At 42.1% G+C, this 20,251-nt stretch overlaps 1 protein-coding gene across 4 annotated transcripts; it reads right to left on the bottom strand.

Annotated features, from left to right (window-relative positions):
- Positions 1-915: 915 nt before the first annotated feature.
- Positions 916-17,599, bottom strand: LOC144581105 (sex comb on midleg-like protein 1). 4 transcript variants are annotated; one of them, XM_078363426.1, is made up of 8 exons: positions 17,453-17,599; positions 9,770-9,847; positions 8,455-8,550; positions 7,887-7,967; positions 5,024-5,128; positions 4,252-4,624; positions 2,495-2,643; positions 916-1,179 (listed from the first exon to the last, which is right to left on the bottom strand). In XM_078363426.1, the coding sequence occupies exons 2-8, from the start codon at positions 9,800-9,802 to the stop codon at positions 1,045-1,047; spliced, it is 972 nt and encodes a 323-aa protein (XP_078219552.1). In that variant the 5' UTR covers positions 9,803-9,847; positions 17,453-17,599; the 3' UTR covers positions 916-1,044. The 4 variants fall into 4 exon arrangements, with proteins under 4 accessions (XP_078219552.1, XP_078219548.1, XP_078219551.1 ...); XM_078363422.1 differs by having other exon boundaries at positions 7,887-7,970; XM_078363425.1 differs by lacking the exon at positions 17,453-17,599 and adding an exon at positions 16,996-17,074 and having other exon boundaries at positions 7,887-7,970.
- Positions 17,600-20,251: the final 2,652 nt, after the last annotated feature.

Genomic DNA, 20,251 nt, shown 5'->3' on the forward strand with positions numbered 1-20,251 from the left:
ATTAATTGTGTGTATACTTCAGGTTAGAATAAAATATAAAAGGAAGTTGACAGGTACTAGTGATGGTAAATAATCCACTTAGATTTCACAAAATAAAACATCTTACAAATATATGGCTCATCCTACCTCTGGGGCAATACAAAATGCCATTTTAAATTTAAAAAATTAATTGTGTGTATACTTCATGTTAGAATAAAATATAAAATACTATCTATATAAAGAATAAACACATAAAATAAAGTTATATATCTTAAAAGTTTAGACAGAGGTATCTTTATAGAGAGGTGCAAACAATGAAAGTGTAGTTAAATGTCCAAACTTAGCCAAAATATGAAAGTTTTAGAAGAATAGTTTTTTGGAAAAAAAGTAGTCAGACTATTGAAACCACCCTTGTAGTATATTTCTTGCATAAAATAACCATTCTATCTATCATATATTTTATCTAAAAACTGTTAAGAGCACTTCATAAAAGTTTTTAAGCTTATTTTTTTCTCTAAAACTGAGTAAAACTTGTAGACAAATAATAGCAGAAAGAAAAATAACTTATATGGCTATTCTCTTTCTGGAAACTGGTAGAACACGGCAGCATCAGACAGACAAAATACTTCAGAAAGAGCTATCTATGGGTACACCTTTAAATTCTCTTCTGAGGAAAAATCCCCATAGATTTCATCATGGAAGTTGCCAACCCCTGATAATACCTCTCTTAGCTGTCTTAGTTCTCTGTATAAAGATGAACCAGAATCAAAGGGGTTTATTTTCCATTTCTTGCATGAAATATTTGTAAACAATATAATAAGAGTAACTTTTTAAGACCTATAAAGAATGAATTTCCTATTGGACTATTCTAATACCATCTAGCAGTTAAATGGTTTTGAAAGTAGTAGACTGGACGATAACATAGTTCTACAACTCTGGCTATATTTTGAGAGATACTTTCTAAAAAACAAAAATGACTAAAGGGCAGAAAAATGATTCTACACTAAGAAGGCATTGGTATCTCTGGAAGTAGGCCCAATCTAAATTTGTACAAGGATTTTTTTTTTAATTTTGAAAGCATTTTCCTTGTTTAAGTCGTTCAATGTAGTAGCATAGCTTCATGACCGTTCCCAGATTCAGACCCAAGTACTTCAGCATCACGTCGCTCGTGAGTAGGAGCAGAGCCTTCCCATCAATTTCCTGTGGAGAGAAGAAACGTAACAATAATTAGTAATGCTTCCATATTTTCAACAGAGCAGTTAGTTCTTTATGAGAACATGTAAAGCAAACTAGACAACAGTTCATTGCAGATGTATATTCTCTGAATATGCATCTGCTTTATGAACGCTATTAAAAATATAACTTGTACAGTGAAGCACCACTTGGTAATGTATAAACTCACTTCAAGTTCTAAGAAAAAGGAAATTTAACCTAATATCTTAAAAAATAAACTGTGTCAAACTTAACTTTAAATACATACTCTACGTTGAATAAAATACTACACATCCATGACAAAATAGTAAAGACCAAGAAGAGCAAAAATGAATTTCAGATGGTCATTAAATTTCTGAGAAGGGCTGGGAAGATGAGTATGTCAGCATCAGTGCAAACTATAAATGTCTATACAATGTTGTCTTTACCATGAATGTGAATTCGTTGTCTGAAGCTAATTAGATGCTAAAACTAATGACCAACTTTCTTACTATACTGAAAGTCAGCTATGTGGCTACTAATTTTATTTGTTAGGATACAGTGTGAAAATATTTCTTCATAGTCACAAAGCATCCTTTTAAAATTCCTTATCTTAACTGAGCAACTTAAGCTGCTGAAGCATATGACTTGGTTTTATATGTTCCAGTTTAAAAATAAAATCTCACTCATTTAACACTATCTGAAAAGATCTGAAATACCTTATAGTACAACCTTATCTGAAAAGACCTGAAATCTCTTATAGTACAATCTTTGTTTGGCACCTTCCATATTTTTTCTACTGAGCATAACTCAAAATTAAAGAAACCGAATCTTATAAAACTTTGGCCTAGGATATTACTTTGTAAATGATCTGGTAATAGCAAGAGGGTATTAGCATCACAAATCATCAATAATAAGACAAATAGAATCAGTTGTTGAATCACCGGTTATATAGAAAGAAGGCTACTCTATTATAGCTTATGGTTAACCCCTCTTCCTCGTGGTCCTGGTGCCCAGCTGGGAGCAGATGCGGGAGGATCATTGTATCTGTCCTTACAAAGGGGAGGTACACCTGAGTGGCCATGCTGAATCATCATGTCTTGAGAAGTTGAGGCAATTTGTAGTTTAGGCACTTTGATACCCATTTGAAGAACAGACTATTAGCCTACCATTTAAGGCTAACCTGGGGCAAAATAACCTTTCTGACATGGAAAAATCAGTTGATAGGGTTCACCCACTATTCACACAGTATTCAGCTGAAAGGCTTGCACAGAGGTCATTCAAAGACATTACAGCAAGAAAACAGGATCAAAAGATGCATTACATGGATTCTGAAGAGATCGACAAGAGGGGATAATGTCTTAGGATCCGTTTGCTTCAGAAATAGGACCACTGCTTCCACCGACCATGTTGCAGGGTGCTTAATGAAGTTGTCCTCTAAATACATGTCATTGTCCACTGGTACGCTTGTAACTTCAATGGAGAGGAGAAAAGAAAAAAGATAAATCACACTTGTCCTGATTATTATCCTGAAAGAACAGATGTTAGGAAGGGAGGAATGGTGTCTTTGTTGAAACCTTCTGTGACGTTCCTAGCAAGGAGTCAAGACTCCAACTGTAAAATCTAGTGAAAGTCTATATAAAGATGATGTGAGGATGCCTACACAAGAGCGGCCCATCTGACCTTCCCTAGATAGCAAAGACAGGTTCAGAAGTTACCTTAAAGTTTCAAAGATCACAACACAGATGAAGCAAATCAAGTCTTCTTTGGCCACAGGCAAATATGGCAAAAGATCTGTCACTTGGGTAAAATTAGGTTAATCTAGCCTAACGTATGACTCTCTTACTTCAAGTATTTCAAGGAATTGCTCTCTTAATCTCTCTCTTGGTCTATCTAGATTAAGTTGATTTTACTAGCTAAATCTAATGGAAATTCCCCAAATTTACAGTTTTATAATTGCTTAAATTTGTTTCTTTTAATAAATGAATCTCAATAACAACCCCATTATCTTTAAGAACCAAATCAGTCCTTTTATCAAATCTTCACCATGTATTCAATAAGGTTATTTTTAGTATCACTTTACTCTTTAGATTCCTGTCCCTGATGGCCTAAGTGCTAATGTGCACTTTGAAGAAGACAAGATTGCTTTCTGCTAAACTAGGCCAGAAGTAACTATAACATTTTATTTAATTCCTCTTTCATGCTTAATTGCATAGTAATAGAGATTTTGGTCAAAGGTTTGTATGTTAAAAGAAAGAAATAACTGAGATATGAGACAATTTAAGTGCTCATACTTCAGAAAGTTTTAGCTACGCTCTATACTAAGCTGTGTTGAAATTTCTTTGTGTACTGCTAAGTATTCTTTTACTCACCCAGAGTGTTCGATTCCCTAAAATTAGTGTGTGATGACTAAAGTGGGTTTCATAAGTAGTTAGGGAAATTTGTCTCTCCAACCAAGACCAACAACACAATTTGATGTGTGTGTGTGTGTGTGTGTGTGTGTGTGTGTGTGTGTGTGTGTGAATTAGCCAAAGCATACCCTTTCTTCCCTATCATCTGGGCTCTTGCCATCTCAGGAGTGTTTTTTATTTATCTAGGGAAAGAGTAAAAAAAAAATAGAAGATTTTAAAAATCACAATGAGGCAGAGCTCTAGAAGTGCTACTCATCAGCTCTGTGACCTTGGGGACAGGGTAAGAAATGTGCCAACACCATGGTGTCATTATAAGTGGGGAAGAGGGGTGTCGGTTGATTGGCACAGTGCCTTGCACATAATAGACACTCAATAAATGTTAGTCATCATTCTGAATATACCCTAAAACCAGCCCTCAAAATAGGAAATGAGCAGCTTCTATTAGTTTGCATCAAGGATGTTGATAAATGCAGGTCAAATAGTGCTACTTGTAGATACAGCATTTCAAACTCACCAAAACCAGAACGGAAGCAGAGAGATGATACAATGTGCCTAATCTCCACTAAAGCTGAGTAACTCATCATCTCAGGGGCATGTACTGAACTGGGCTCTCCCTGGGCCAGCATACCTGAAAGTGGTACTGCGAAAGAGCAGTCAGGTGAGTACTTGCCTTGGCTGCTGTTAACCCTAGCGCTGCCACGGTAGGGCCGTGAAGAGCCAGGCATTGCACCATCAGATGCATAAGACGGTTGAAAACCATGCTCAGAGTGGTCTGAGGGATGCACTGGACTCGGAGTGCAGCTGAGGACTGGGTCCTCCTCCGGCTCAGCTCGCTGGTATTCTTCCATGTGAAAGGATGGTGCTGGATTGTTGCTCTGGGAATTATCCGCCCGCACTGCCACCGGTGAAGTGGGACTATAACTTTGAGGGTAGGAGAATGTCTCGTAAGCCTGACTTTTCTTCATTTTCTGGAGTTTAAGCTTTTTAGCGAGCAGGCAAGAATAATTTCTGTATGCATATCCATATCCAAAGCCAGATGGCTTCTGAAATCACAGAAACACAGCATCAACCAATGGTGAGTAAAAAAGTAGTAAAATGAGTAGTAAATACATTAATACTTACTTTCCATGCAACTTTGCTTTACATTATTAAAAATAAATGCTCCTTTTGGAGTATATAATTGATTCTTCTTCAATTCTACATTTTAATTGTATTTTACACATGATAGTTACAAACATAAAAATACGCAGTGTCATAAGTTATCAAACCTAAACTTCGGCATTCTCCCAACCGAGAGTCAGTAGTCTCCATCTACTGATACAAGTATAGACATGCCTTGCTAATCTCACACAGTTACTGGTACTCTCTCACTTCTAGCTGATTGGCATCTTTACAAACCAAAGGTTTATCATAGTTGTAAAAATGTTTTTTATAACACTTACGCGATTCGTCGACCCTGCTTTTGCATTGAAACGTTGGATTTTTGAAACCTTTCTGCTAATGCCATCAATCTTCTTATCCAGGTTTTGGATAGCATCATATATAACCTATTACAATACAATATAGTTATATAATAGGTATACAGTGTATAATATAATGTAGTTTCTATTTCAAAGAAAAGTAACATGAAAATACCATTAAGTCAAATGTCAACTGCTAGACACAGCAAAAGTTCTCAAGCCATCAGAAATGTCTTCCTTCTATTCAAGGCCTGGCTGTAGGTGACACAGAGCCAATAGGCTGAGTTCAGGAGCCCCAATGTCTCTTCCCCTGCTCTACCCCATGTCGGCACTGAGGAAGCTCTAATGGTGGCAAATGAATGTGCTACAATGCCTCTACACTAGCACACTGATGATGGAGACACTGCACATCAAGGAAGGTGCTATTTTAGGAAAGAAATGCTCAAATCTGCTAAAAGAACAAAGACTCACTTTATAATGTTCATATGTAACATGTATGTTCATATATCTACAAATATGAAGTCTATATTATAGACAGCAAGTGTTCCACTCCAGAAGGAACACTGAACCAAATATAACAGATGTGACTTTTGGCTTCAAAGTACTTTTAAATCATGCAGCCAGTAATTAACCTTACAAAACCATGGAGTACACATGAGATTTATACGCCAATCAAGCACATAGGAGACTGATAAAAATCTGAGAATTCCTGAAATACGCAGAAACTTTGGGTAAAGAAAAATATACTTAACAAAGGGCCAGAAACATTTCCTCATTAATTCATTCATTAATTCTTTCATTTATCCAAACCTTTATTGACAGCCTACCACCTGGCAGAACTACTTTGCTAGGTGTTGAGAACATGGACTGAAAAAAGGCTCCTGATCAGGTGTAATCCCAGCACTTTGGGAGGCTGAGGCAGGTGGATGGCTTCAGCTCAAGAGTTAGAGACCAGCCTAGGCAACATGGCGAAACCTCCGTCTCTACCAAAAATACAAAAAATTAGCCAAGTGTGGCAGTGTATGCCTGTAGTCCCTGATACTAGGGAGGCTGAGGTGGGAGAATCACCTGAGCCTGGGAAGTTGAGGCTGCAGTGAGCTGTGCCTGTGCCACCCCACTCTAGCCAGGAAAAATGGAGTGAGACCCCACCCTATTTAAAAACAAACAAAAAGCTCCTCTCCTAGAGGAACTGCCATCTCAGCTGGGGGAGAGACAAGTAAAAAGAGAATTCCAAAAGACAAAGTGATTAATAGCCTGGAACAGTGGTTTGCAAAGTGTGGTCGACAAAACGGTGGCATTAACATCACCCGCAAGCTCATCAGAAATGCCAAATTCCAGGCTGTACCCCAGACCTATGGAACCGGGAACTCTGGGAGTAGGGGCAGTGGTCTATGTTTTCACAAGCCCCCAGGTGATTCTGATGTCCCCGGTGAGAACCACTGGGCTGCGAGGGTTCTACAGTGCAGGCTCTAGGGGAACATGGTTGGGGTCAAATACTAGAGTCCAGCCATTTACTGGCTCTGTGACCCTGGGCAGGTTACTTAACGTCTCTGTGCTTCAATGTCCTCATGTAGGGAATCGGGATGAAAATCTCTCTCAGGGTTCTCTTGATGAGAACCTTGCTATAGTATTAGGTTAATGCTAACAGAAACAACACTACACTATGCCCAGTTCAACGGTGCTCAGTGTTATTAGTTACTAGTGTTACTAGTGTTATTACCAGCATCGTGACACAGGCAGGAACAGGAGGCTAAGCATGCAGAGAAGAGTGGGCCTAACCCAGGCTGGCAGTCATAGAGATCTTTTCAGAGGAGGTAAGGTCTGAGGTGAGAATTAAAACATGAGAAGGTGCTTAGCAGGTGAGGATGCATGTAAGGACTTACAGGGCGGAAGGAACAACAGGTTCAAAAATACCCACAGAGAAAAACAGGAAGCCAGGTGTGGAGACGGCAAGTATCAATGACGTTCCAGGAATGGGGCTGTCATGGTAAGGAGAGACTGAGGATGACAGGAAAGGAGGGATGGGAGGCAAGAAAAGTGGCTTCTCCAAGCTGTGGGAGAACTTATAGAGGGGAAGGAGGGAATGGGACTGGAGCCAGAGGAGAGAGAGGGATGTCCGATGGGGGGGCAGCTCTGAGTTTGGAGAGGGGACCAGAGGCAGAACAGGGACTGAAGCCAGAGGAGAGAGAGGGATGCCCGATGGGGGCAGCTCTGAGTTCGGGGAGGGGACCAGATGCAGAAAGCAGTGAGGGTGTCAACCCTGGTCACTAAAATGGTTGTGAAAAGGTCAGAAGGCTGAGCATGGGGGCAATTGGTTGACTATGGGGACAGATATGAGGACTTGGAAGGGAGGACTGCCCCAGGTGCTCCACTGTCTCTAGGAGCGAAGAGGCAGGACTACGGGACTGAGGTAGGCAGGGGACGGCCAGCAGAGGGTGTCCTCCTCTGCTCCCAGCCTAAGCAGGAGGGAGGTGGACTCAAGAGGGAACTGGGATGAAAGAACAAGGCAGGCTGCAGCGACACCCCTGTGATCTAGAATGGATAAGTGAAGAAAGAGCCAGTCCCTTGGGAGGAATGGAGAAGGGCCCTTGGGGCCATTTCATTTGGTTGGTAATGAGCTTTTTAAAAAGCTACAAAATCTACATGTTGCTATTTCAAAAATGTCACCAGGAAATGTGGCTCTAACCAGAAATTGTTTTTAAAAAATAATCACAACGGAATGATAATCATAAATAATTTAATAGGCAAAATTTCAATTAATTGTACACTTTCCTTTTATGTGAGATAAGGAGAATTTTGGCTTAACATTTTAGAGAACTACATTGAAGAGACAGAACTTCCATACCTGGCAATAGGTAAGGACATCATACACTGACTTCGGTTGCTCTTCAGTATTACAGGATGCATCAGCTACAGTAATCGGTTCCTGCTAGTAGTTTTAAAGTGGTTAATGCTTTCTTTCTGTAACGTCAAACTGAACACCAGGGGCGAGGGGAACTGTATTTATTTATTTAAATTGTTTTTATTTATAACCAACTTCTTAATGGTTTTCAGAAGTCTTAATCTAAAGCAGAGATTTAAGAAATTCACATTTAGATGAGAATGAAAATGATAACTGACAATTGAGGAAGGAGGCAATAAAAGAATTTATTATATCGGAAGAATCCAGGTTTAGAGTTTTGTACTGAAAGTGAGTACAAAACTACTCTTAATTTTCTACTATATAAGAAAAAGTGGAAAGTAAAATGGTTAAGTGCTCATTCTCTGATGAAAGAAAGCATTCAAATTCAGGGGAGAGATATTTTCTTGATTGTGAGTTTATGGGAACTCCATAGCATACGAGGAATTTAAATATTTTTCTTTAAAACAGCAAATGTTAATATATTTGGCAATTAGCAATTAACACTACTTACCTCAGTTTTTGTTTCATTTGCAAATTTATGTTTTGTTTCATATGCATGAAGAACAACAGTGTTGTCATCATCATAAGTAGATATTCTTGTTTTTATCTGAGGAAGATTTATCAACAAATTAAAAGGAAAGATGAAAGACAGAACTAAAAGAAAAGTTGAGGGTTTAATTTCACTTTCAAGAAGCTTTTACAAAGGGCTATTTGTGATAGCAAAGGAAATTTGCTCATTGTAAATACTATGACTACAAAAAGATGTGCTTGCGGAACTGTGTTCTCATTAACCCAACAATACTTAAGATAACAGTTTTCACTAAGCTTAACCCTTTATATGCTTCATGGTAGAAAGACCAGTCCTTTAGCACCAGAACTACTTTAAAAGCAAGTGTTTCTAACCATGAACAAAAAAATAAACGTTATATGGTTTTTGATTTCTAAATAATCCAACAGTGCCCCTCTGTGGACAAGACAGAAAACATCTGAGCACCTATTTTTCTTCATAAATTAATCTCTAAAGTACCTTAAAACTTTTTAAAATAAGATAGGGTATAAATAAGTAAGTAGTGAATAACCATTACACTTCAATATAATAACTCTTCATTCTAAGAATGAATTATGAACTATAGGAATAATTTTAAAATAAACATACTTGGTAGCTATGTATGTTTTTGTTTGAAAATACATGATAGAAATTACAAAAAATACGGAATTAGGTTACAGTTCAGTATTTTTAAAAATATACTATCCTAGTCTTGTACAGTGCCTCATGCTTTTCAAAGTGCTTTTACATAGTTATGTCAGAGAAAAATGACTCTTGGTAGGCACTTAACATTATCTTCAAAGATTTTTGAAAAACAGTAGAACTGATAGTAGTTAAGAGATTTGCCTAGACTACTTAGGTAGCATTACTATCTATGTCCTTATGTAACTAAAAGAAGGTGTTTTCTGTTAAGCCAAATTAGATACAGTTTAATAATCTATATACTGATTCAACTTGAAGGATTAAGAAATATAGAAGAATATAACAGAAATGTAAAAACAGCACAACTACTTTGAAAAACTGTTCAGCAGATTCTCACAGAGTTAAATTTACGGAACTCCATAACCTAGTAATTCAACTTCTGTTGACCCAAAAGAAATTTAAGTGTGTGTTCACAAAGAAACTTGAACACAAATTGTCACAAGAGCTTTATATATTACTGCCAAAATACATAACAAAAATTCAATTACCTATGCATTTTACTATATAAAATTAAATTTAGAATAGAAGTATGGCACAATAAAAAGAACAAAGACGCATTTTCAATTTGAATACAAACCACATCAGCTTCACTGGTGTTGCTAGACATCATTTTTGTGATACTGCTTAGTCACCTGAGAGTGGCAAACCTCTACTCCTGAAAAGCAATGCATAAGAAAGTTACTTCATATCCTTACTACCTTAATAATACGGATATGCTCTCAGAATGCTAATTCAAATTGAATTGGACTCTGGGTTGAATTTTTAAAAGTGACAAAACCAGATTTCTTCCATGGCCAATTTAGAATAAATCTTTTAAAACTGAAGGGCTATATTGCCCATGACTAGAAATAAGAATCGAATCAAACACATTTACCAACTGCTTAGCAACTTAAAGCCTACAGAGTAAATGCTGGAAACAAATGAACAAGAGAACATAAGGGCCAACTGCTTTTGTAAAGGAGCTCCAAAAGGCTCTTGACTAAGGAGAACACATTGCCTCCAAAATGTAAGCCGGGCGTCTATTCTGGATTGAGACCCCACCAGTATGTGGGCTGGACAGCCCATGAGAGACACCATCTTCCCATGCACCAGGTTTTGAATACCAGCGGAGACGATCTCTAAGGTCCATTTCAGTTTTCAAGTTAGGATTGCCTTATTACATTGCATATGAAACCTAAATAAATGGCTGTGAAAGGCAAGCCAAACAATCTAGAATTAGGAAGGTTCAGTTATGGCTCTGAATCACTTAACTATGGAAATAGAAGATACTGGCTACAACCGTATCAGATTATATCTTGTACTAGAGATTTGCTTTGAAGGTCTGCATCCCAGTTACTGGGAAGGGTATGTTAATAAAAGAACTACTTCACTTTATCCTTCCTGAGCCAGAGCAGTAATGAGAGGCACAAGTAAGGGATTCAAGTTTCATCTCTTTTCCCGTTTCCCTTTCATTCTATAGTAGAGATACTAATGACCATTCTATAGTGGAGATACTAATGACCATGAGCCCAAAAGAGAGAAATCAAAAGGGGATAAAGAAGATGGGAGAACTCAAGTTAGATAAATGCACACTAATGTTGCATAGAGGTATCAAGTTGTAAAATACCTCTAATTGGAGCTCTAACTTCAATCAAATTTCACTTTTTAAACTATTTGAGTTTTTCGGACCATAAGACTTACACAAGCTATGAGTAATTCAATTGTGGTATATTCATACAAAAGAACTACACAGCAATGAGAATAAACCAACTACTGCCACACACAGGAAGGCCAAATCCCACAACCATAACCTTGAGTTTAAAAACAGCCAGACACAAAAAAGAGAATATAGTATATGACTCAACTGACATTAAACTCAAAAACAGGCAAAAGTAACCTACGGTAGAAAATCTTTCCAAATCAATACTTTTAGATTTACTGTAGTTTCTGTAATGACTTCTTAGTGGTCTATCTCATAAATATGCCATGATTTATTAAACCAGTCCCCAATTCATAAATTCATAGATATTCAAGTTACTTCTAAAGTCTTGCTCTTACAAAGAACACTGCACAACAGTCTTGCACCTGTGGAAGTAGTTCTATGGGATAAATTCCTAGAAGTAGAAACAACGGATAGGTATCCACGTTTGAAAACTCTCCTCTACTTCTTCCCATTAAGGAGGGCTGTTGGGGTCAGCCAGATGTTCTAAACTAAACTAAGGTGGTATCCTGCCGGTCCTGCATGTAGTTTTAAAACCAAGACAGATAAATAGTACCAAATCGCTTTCTTGGCATCAGATGACTAAATCGCTTTTCTCCTTTGACCTCCTGATGCAACGTATTAATACATTTCTTAATGTTCTGGGGGTGAGGGGTCCAGCTGATTATAAAGAACAACATTCAATTTGTTGGTGTTTTATTTAGAAATTGTTTGCATCTCTATTTCTAAGATCTTACATTAGTGAGATGGTATATTTCTCACAATTAATGAATCAGTATTGATACATTATTAACACTTGGTATCAAAATTGCTCTGAAAAATTAGCTGGGAAGCCTTTCATCTCTTTCTATGCTCTAAAAATGTTTACATCACACCAGAATTTTTGTGCTCTAAAGGGTTGAATTAAACAAAAAAGAAACTCTCTGGGTCCAGCTTTTATAACGTTTTCTAAGTTCCTCCATGGATAATGAGCTAAGCAAATTATCCTATCTTTCCTTGAGTTGTTTTGACAAATTATTTTTATCTGGAAGGATAATCATTTCATCACAATTACAGAAATTTTAGCAAAACCACGGTTTAAAATTACTATTTCTAATTTAATTTGTACTTTCCTTTGATCCTTTGACTAGGTATTCTATCTTGCTAAATTGCTGACAACCCTCTAGGGTAGGTTCTATTAGTATCCGCATTTTCCTTATGAGAAAACTGAAGCAAAGACAGTTTTCTTTCTTTTTAGGGGTGTCCAAGGGAGAGAATACATTCATGGGTTCTTAGTTTCTGTTTCTGGTTGGTCCAGTAAACCCCCTTCCTCATCCCCCTTTTCCACTTATCACTAGAGACAGAGGCTAGAAAGCATGGCTTCAGGCTGCTGAAAGACTAAAACAAAACAAAACAGAAGGACAACAATGACAACAACAACAACAACAAAATAAGTCGGGTTGGACAAGCTTGATTTAAGTAATTTACCAAGGTCTTATAGCTAGTAAATGGTGCAGTCTACCACCACACTCTACGAGCTTTACTTCATTATTAAAATCACCTGGAATACCTCTGCTGCCAATAACACAGGAAAATCCAAACTCCTAGCATGGCTTGCAAGGTCCTTCCACAATCAGGACCCTGCCCACTGCGCAGAGGTCACTTCTTACCACTTGCCCCTTTACTCTAAGCCAGGGGTCCCCAGCCCCTGGGGAACCGCCTGGTACCTGTCCTTGGCCAGTTAGGAACCAGACTGCACAGCAGGAGCTAACAAGCATTGCCCCCTGGGCTCCACCTCCTGTCAGATGTGTTGCAGCATTAGATTCTCACAGAAGCAGGAACCCTACTGTGAACTGCATGTGCAGGTTGCACTCTCCTTATGAAACAATTTCATTGCAAAACAATATTCCCCCCACCCCCAGCACTCTCCCGGTCCCCCCAGGAAACCAAAACGGGTCCCTCTTGCTAAAAATGTTGGGGACTGCTTGTTCTAAGCCTAAATATTTACTATGTAGCCTGTTACAGGGGAGTTTGCAGACAATGGTTGCAAGCTCTTACATCCAGAGAACAGAGAACTCCCCAGTTGGATTAATTACAATGTTGTCAAAACTTGGGGTAGACAGGGAACACTGTGTACCTGGACTCCCAACATGTTTACGTTTGTGGTACATATGCAAATCAACACCAATCTTGCACTCTGAGCTTCTTGCTCCTGTTATGCCCTCTACCCATAATACCCTGTTGTGTCTCCACCCAGGAGAACCTATTCAAGGCTTAATTCAAGTTTCACCTCCAAAAAGCAAGAGCGCTATGCCAATGATCATCCCATGTGGATGTGACATGGCTTTCCCTGAACTACAAGAACACTCACACTTTAAGACTTGTGAAGCAACTGTCACACATATCTGGTTACATGAGAGGCAGCATCAAACGGCATTAAGACCTTAGGCTTGTGGCCAGAATACCTGGGTTTGGGTCCCACCTCCCCCACATACTAGCTGTGTAAGTAAGTTGAACAACTTACTTAAATCCTCTGTGCTTCATTTGTTTTGTCTGTAAAATGGGAATGATAATAGCACATACCTCATGGAATTATAAGGATTAAATGAATTAATACATGTCAAGTGCTTAGAGCAATGCCTGGCAAAGATAGCAAAAGCTTTTGGGTATTGACCACATCTATCCAACAGAACTATTTAACAAGGAGCACAGACAACAAGCCTGGGTCATAACATGTAATTTTCATTCACATTGCACCTGAAATGAATTAGGTCATGTCTTTTAGGTACGAGGGCATGATGCAAGGAGCTGGGCTTTCGTTAGAAACACTTGAATCCAAGTCCAAATTGCCAAATTTGCCATTTCACTTTAGGCAAATATTTCATCTCTCTGTGCCTCAAATTTCTAACCTGTAAAGTTGGAATGATATCTACTTCACAGGGCTATTTAGGACAAAAATGACACAGTTAAACTCTCAGCATCATGCCTGGTTCATAATAGACACACCATAAATTTTAGTTCCTTTTTACTTCTTCCCATAAGATAAACAATTACAGCTTTACAACATTTTCTTAGAGCCCAACCGTGACTAGAATGCGCAAAATTAATTTCATTTTTAAATCCAAATCCCACAAAATGAGTTTACTTAAAATGAAACTCACTTATATTTATCACAGAAATCTAAACTCCCCCTCCCCTTCTTTTTGAGACAGAGTCTTACTCTATCACCCAGGCTGGAGTACAGTGGCAAGATCTCAGCTCACTGCAACCTCTGCCTCCCAGGTTAAAGCAGCCTCCCGAGTAGCTAGCATAACAGGCATGTGCCACCACGCCCGGCTAATTTTAGTAGAGACCAGTTTCACCATGTTGGCCAGGCTGGTCTGGAACTTTTGACCTCAAGTGATCAGCCTCCCAAAGTGCTGGGATTGCAGGCGTGAGCCACTGCGCCCAGCCAACTCTTGATAACACCATAAATTTAAGTTCCTTTTCACTTTTTCCCACAAGATAAATCACAGCTTTACAACGTTTTCTCAGAGGCCAGTCGTGACTAGATTGTGCAAAATTAATTAATTTCACTTTCAAATCTCAAATTCCACAAAAACGAGTTTACTTAAAAAGAAACTCATTTAGATTTACCACAGAAATCGAAGCTCTTGATAACACCATACATTTTAGTTCCTTCTCACTTCTTTTCACAAGATAATTTCAGCTTTACGTTTTCTCAGATCCCAGCCATGACTAGATTGCGCAAAATTAATCAATTTCACTTTAAATCTCAAATCCTGTAAAAATGAGTTTACTTAAAATGAAATTCATCTACCACAGAAATTCATACTCTTGTTAACACTATACACTTTAGCTCCTTTTCACTTTTTTCCACAAGATAAATCACAGCTTTACAACATTTTCTCGGAGCCCAACCATGACTAGATTGTGCAAAATTAATTTCAATTTCAAATCTCAAATTCCACAAAAATGAGTTTACTTAAAAGGAAACTCATTTATATTTACCACAGAAACCTAAGCTGTTGACAACACCACACATTTTAGTTCCTTCTCACTTCTTCGCACAAGATAAATAATTTCAGCCTTACAACATTTTCAAAGAGCCCAGCCATGACTTGATTGTGCAAAATTAATTTCACGTTTAAGTCTCAAATCCCATAACAATGAGTTTACTTAAAATGAACCTCATATTTACCACAGAAATCTAAATTCTTGATAACATAACAACAAGAAGCCATTTGGTTTTCTAAGAGACTTTTTTAGACGTTAAAGACATTTTAAACACATTTTCAAAAGTCATAAATATTCGCTTCCAAGGCGCAAGGCCATCAACTCATGACATGAGGCACAGCTCACAATGAGGGACCACTCACGCGGGGACCACTTTGAGGAACACACAGCAAAACAGGGCAATTACAACAGCCAGGCCGCTCCGTTTTAAGAACAATCACTTTCTAAATCTTCCTGCGGGACTCTCAAAGGCAGCCCTTCCACTGCCGCCAAAACCGCATCCCATCGCCCAGCACTTGCTGCAGGCGGGACGAGCGAGGCTCCAAAGGGCACCCAGCCCACGCCCCGATTTAGAAAACGCCGCGCTGCAAAGCTGCTCGGAAAATCGCTCTCTGTTAGTCAACCTGAAGCCGGTCGGCCCCACTGCGGGGAGAGCCGGGGAGAGCCCGGGAGAGCCGGGGAGAGGAGGGAGCGGGGGGAGGGACGCGGTCCGACCCCAACCAAATCAGAGACTTTCCTGTCAAAGACCACGCGGCAAGGGGGCCCGGCCCTCGCGCGCCTCGACGGCTCCCCAGCTCCACAGGGACCCCGATTTCGCAGGCGCTCCCGACTCCCGCCTCTGCCCCCAACACCCTACGTCTTGTCTTTCTCTTCCTCCTCATTAACGTATTTAAAATAAAACAGCGAAGCTGCACAGTCTGTCTCTAATGGAACTCGGTTACCATCAAAACCCCAACTCTATGTCTCAACCGCGAAAAGTCCGACAGGAAATCAACTCGGGAGTTGGTCAATTCTTTAAACTCAAAGCTCTCACCCAATGCGGTGGCTCTCGCCAGTAATCCCAGTACTTTGGGAGACTGAGGCAGGAGGATTGCCTGAGCCTAGGAGTTCAGACCAGCGTGGGCAACATGACGAAATCCCATCTCAACAAAAAATACCAAAATTAGCCCTACGTGGCGGCCACGCCTATAGCCTCAGCTCTTCAGGAGGCTGAGGAGAGAGAACCGCTTGAACCCGGGAGGCGGAGGCTGTGGTGAGCCAAGATGGCGCCACTGCACTCCAGCCCGGGCAACAGAGCGAGACTCTGTCTGAAAAACAAAGCGAAACCAACAACAACCACAAAAAGTCATTCCTCGCCCCCCAATAACAGCAACAACAACAAAAAGTCATTCCTCACCCCCCAATAACAACAACCACAAAAAGTCATTCCTCGCCCCCCAATAACAACAACAACCACAAAAAGTCATTCCTCGCCCCCCAATAACAACAACCACAAAAAGTCATTCCTCGCCCCCCAATAACAACAACCACAAAAAGTCATTCCTCGCCCCCCAATAACAACAACAACAACAAAAAGTCATTCCTCGCCCCCCAATACCACCCCTCACCAAAAAGAGAGCAGCTGGAAAAGAATCAGCTAGTCCCAGAAAGTCAGCCCCAAGGATTTAATGAGGTGCGAAATCTCAAAACGTCGCCCGCGCAGGCGCCGCGGGAGAGGCGGCGGGCACCACCCAAAGCACCCCCTCAGAGCACCCGGCATTTGAGGCTGCACCAGGGCCGCTACGCCAGAACACTGAACAAGGCCGTGCCCCGCGGCTGCCCACCAGCGAAAAATCAACAAATTCCAGAAAAAGTGCGGCTGCATAGAGCTGCTGTAGCGCCAGGCCCCGCCGCACCGCCTGCCGGGGTTTGAGGCACACTCCTGGAGGTGCCCCACCTGGCCGACCAACCATCGCCTCGATGGTTTCCCAACCAATCGAGGCTCGGGAAAGAACCGTGGGCCCTAGGGCAACCAGGCCCAGTATCTTGACGCACTCTGGGCACAAGCCCGAGTCACCCCAACCCCGAGCCACTGAGCGCCACAGGGACGCCATGAACCTCAAGATCACCTCACGCCACGAGGACATCTTGAGCCCGGAGACCCCCTGAACTCAGCGCCATCTTGGTCCACCACGCCAAATCTCCCACGGGCGCCCTGACCAATCGGCAGCAGATGGCCAATACCCAGAGGCCGCCCCCAACATGCCCCCGCCGATGAACATCCAATCCTGCCGCCCCCAACATGCCCCCGCCGATGAACATCCAATCCTGCCGCCCCCAACATGCCCCCGCCGATGAACATCCAATCCTGCCGCCCCCAACATGCCCCCGCCGATGAACATCCAATCCTGCCGCCCCCAACATGCCCCCGCCGATGAACATCCAATCCTGCCGCCCCCAACATGCCCCCGCCGATGAACATCCAATCCTGCCGCCCCCTGAATGGTCGCCTAACCGGGCAGGGCCCAGGCTCTGACAGAACTTGAGGCCCAAGTTAGCGGGGCAGGTGAGGGGAGGTTACCTTACCTTGTTCCTCAATCTGGTCAGAAATCGTGAGGTGGCGGGGTCTGGCTCTGAGGCCGGAGACCTGAGGCCGGAGACCTGAGGCCTACGTCTGTGCCGCGGCTGTGTGGTAACCGTGTGGTAACTGTCTCCCCTCTCACGAGGCACACTGAGGCGCGAGCGGAAAAAGCTTGGACTACGTCTCTGCGGCTGCGCAGTAGCGCTGGGCGTGCGTGCGTGTCTCGGGGGGGTCAAAGGGCCTCGCTCCGCCCCCCCCCCCGCTTTCGACCTCCTTTCTTAAAGTGTTCTTTTTACAAAAGTATACATATATATGTCTATATAGTTGTACATTATATATGTGTGTGTGAATATATGTAGATACAGATACAAATCTAGAGATACAGAGATATGAACTAGTAGCCAACAGTGTCATTCTGCTCCTCCCAAAATGGGTATCATAAATAAAAGTCCAACATCAGAGAATTGTGTTCAGACTTTCTAGTGTTTTCCAGGTTGCTTTCTCACATCCGATGCCGGCTTTGGGAACAAAACCGAAAACAAGCCAACTTTGCAAATGTGCCCCTAATAAATACCTAGCAACCCCTGCCCCTCCTTCCTGCTCCCTCTAGTATTCTGCAGTCTCTAGTCTCATCTGTCTGTCCCTATGTACCCGATATTTAAGCTCCTACTTACAAGTGAAAAGATTCAGTATGTGGTTTTCTGTTTCTGTTAATTCACTTAGGAGAAAGGCTTCCAGCTGTATACATGCTGCTGCAAAGGACATGGTTTTGTTCTTTGATATGGCTGCATAGTATTCCATGGTGTATCTGTACCACATTTTCTTTATTCAGTCCACCGTTGATGGCCACGGCAGCGGGGGAGGGAGTCCATCTCAACAGGCACAGTGCTCACCACCTGTGGCCTGGAGCCCTGGACACAGCTCCAGTGGCCTGGCCGAGATGTGCAACGCCACGCTTCCAGGAGGCCCTGGGAGCTGCTGCTTTGCTGACCCCAGGGTCTGCAGTGGGTTTTTGGCCCTAAGTGCAGTTTTGACAAAGGAATGTGTATTAGCGTTCTCCAGAGAAACAGAACTAATGGGATGGTTGTATGTATAAAGGGGAGTTTATTAAGGAGGATTGACTCACAGGATCACAAGGTAAATTCCCACAACAGACCGTCTGCAAGCTGAGGAGCAAGGAAGCCAGTCCGAGTCCCAAACCTCCAAAGTAGGGAAGCCAGCAGTGCAGCCTTCAGTCTGTGATTAAAGGTCTAAGAGTCCAAAGGCTGAAGAACTTGGAGTCCGATCTTTGAGGACTGGAAGCATCCAGCACGGGAAAACGATGTAGGCCGGAAGACTAAGCCAGGCTAGTCCTTCCACGCTCTTCCACCTGCTTTTGCTCTTCCTCCTGCTTTTGCTGGCAGCTGATCAGATGGTGCCCACCCAGATTAAGGGTGGATCTGCCTCTCCAAATCCACCGACTCAAATGTTCATCTCCTTTGGCAACATCCCCACAGACACACACAGGGACAACACTTTGCATCCTTCAACCCAATCAAGTTGACACTCAATATTAACCATCACAGGGCACCTTCTTTGTAAGGACAGAGAAAGGCCCGGAGGAGCTGGAGAACAGCACTGAGCTCCCACCATCAGTTGTGAAAACTGGATCTCATGTGTTCATGGGCAGACACACATCTGTGTGTGTGTGTGCACGTGTGCATGTGTCAGAGAGAAAGAGAGAGATGAGGGAGGGAAGGAGGAAGGGAGGGAGGAAGATGGATGGGGCTGAGATGGTGATGAAAAGGGAAGAGACTGAGCATGGGAGAGAGTGACAGGCTAGCACCTCCCCATTTCTGTGTTACCTACAAAACCGCAGCCTCGGTAGGGTAAAATTTACCTGAGAACTTCAGCCTGTCTCCCAGGCTGAGTCTAGCACTCAGCCTCCTGGGGGGAGGTCCGGGGAGCAGGGTCTCAGGTGTGCCCCAGGGGTGACAGAAGATGGCAGCATCTCCAGCTGGAAGAGACCTACTAATTAGGCAAGACCTGGGCTGTCACCTCCTCTGACACTTCAGCCCATGCTGATCACCACCAGGTGCACTACTCCAGGACCCGCCTGTCACTCACCTCGCTCCTGGTGGGGAAGCAAATTCTGACTAATTCTGGGTGGGGGACCAGCCTACACCATCCCACCCTTCCAGGACCCCAGGAGGCTGGACCCCAGCGCACTCTGCCCTCCCGCTCGCCCAGTTCAACACAGTCTGCAGCTTCAAATCCAGATCGCAGAGGCCCAGGCTACAGTGACCTATCTGGATTCTGCATCTTGACGTTTCCACGCCGAGAAAGCAAACAGGAAAGGCATCCTTCAAACACTCCACTCAAAGCTTACCCTCAGACCATTGCAGAAAGCTCAGCTTCTCAGACCTCAGGCAAGCTTGAAAGTACTTTCCTCAACCATTTTTTAAAAATATATATTTTATTGCACTTTAGGTTCTGGGGTACATGTGCAGAACGTGCAGGATTGTTGCATAGGTACATACTTGACAAGGTGGTTTGCTGCCTCCATCCCCCTGTCACCTATATCTGGCATTTCTCCCCATGTTATCCCTCCCCAACCACCCTACCCCCTGCTGCTGTCCCTCACCTATTCCCCCACAACAGACACCAGTGTGTGATGCTCCCTTCCCTGTGTCCATGTGTTCTTATTGTTCAACACTCACCTACGAGTGAGAATATGTGGTGTTAGATTTTCTTTTCTTGTGTCAGTTTCATCCATGTCCCCGCAAAGGACACAAACTCATCATTTTTTATGGCCGCATAGTATT

Source organism: Callithrix jacchus, chromosome X (genome assembly GCF_049354715.1).
Source record: "Callithrix jacchus isolate 240 chromosome X, calJac240_pri, whole genome shotgun sequence".
In the NCBI taxonomy this organism is placed as follows: domain Eukaryota; kingdom Metazoa; phylum Chordata; class Mammalia; order Primates; family Cebidae; genus Callithrix; species Callithrix jacchus.

Coding starts and splice junctions, on each gene's coding strand:
- LOC144581105 (XM_078363422.1), bottom strand. CDS start 9,802: ATGATGTCTAGCAACACCAGTGAAGCTGATGTG. Junction 7,971..8,454: donor CAAATGAAACAAAAACTGAG/GTAAGTAGTGTT, acceptor TAAAACTACTAG/CAGGAACCGATTACTGTAGC. Junction 2,644..4,251: donor TAGGGTTAACAGCAGCCAAG/GCAAGTACTCAC, acceptor TCTCCATTGAAG/TTACAAGCGTACCAGTGGAC.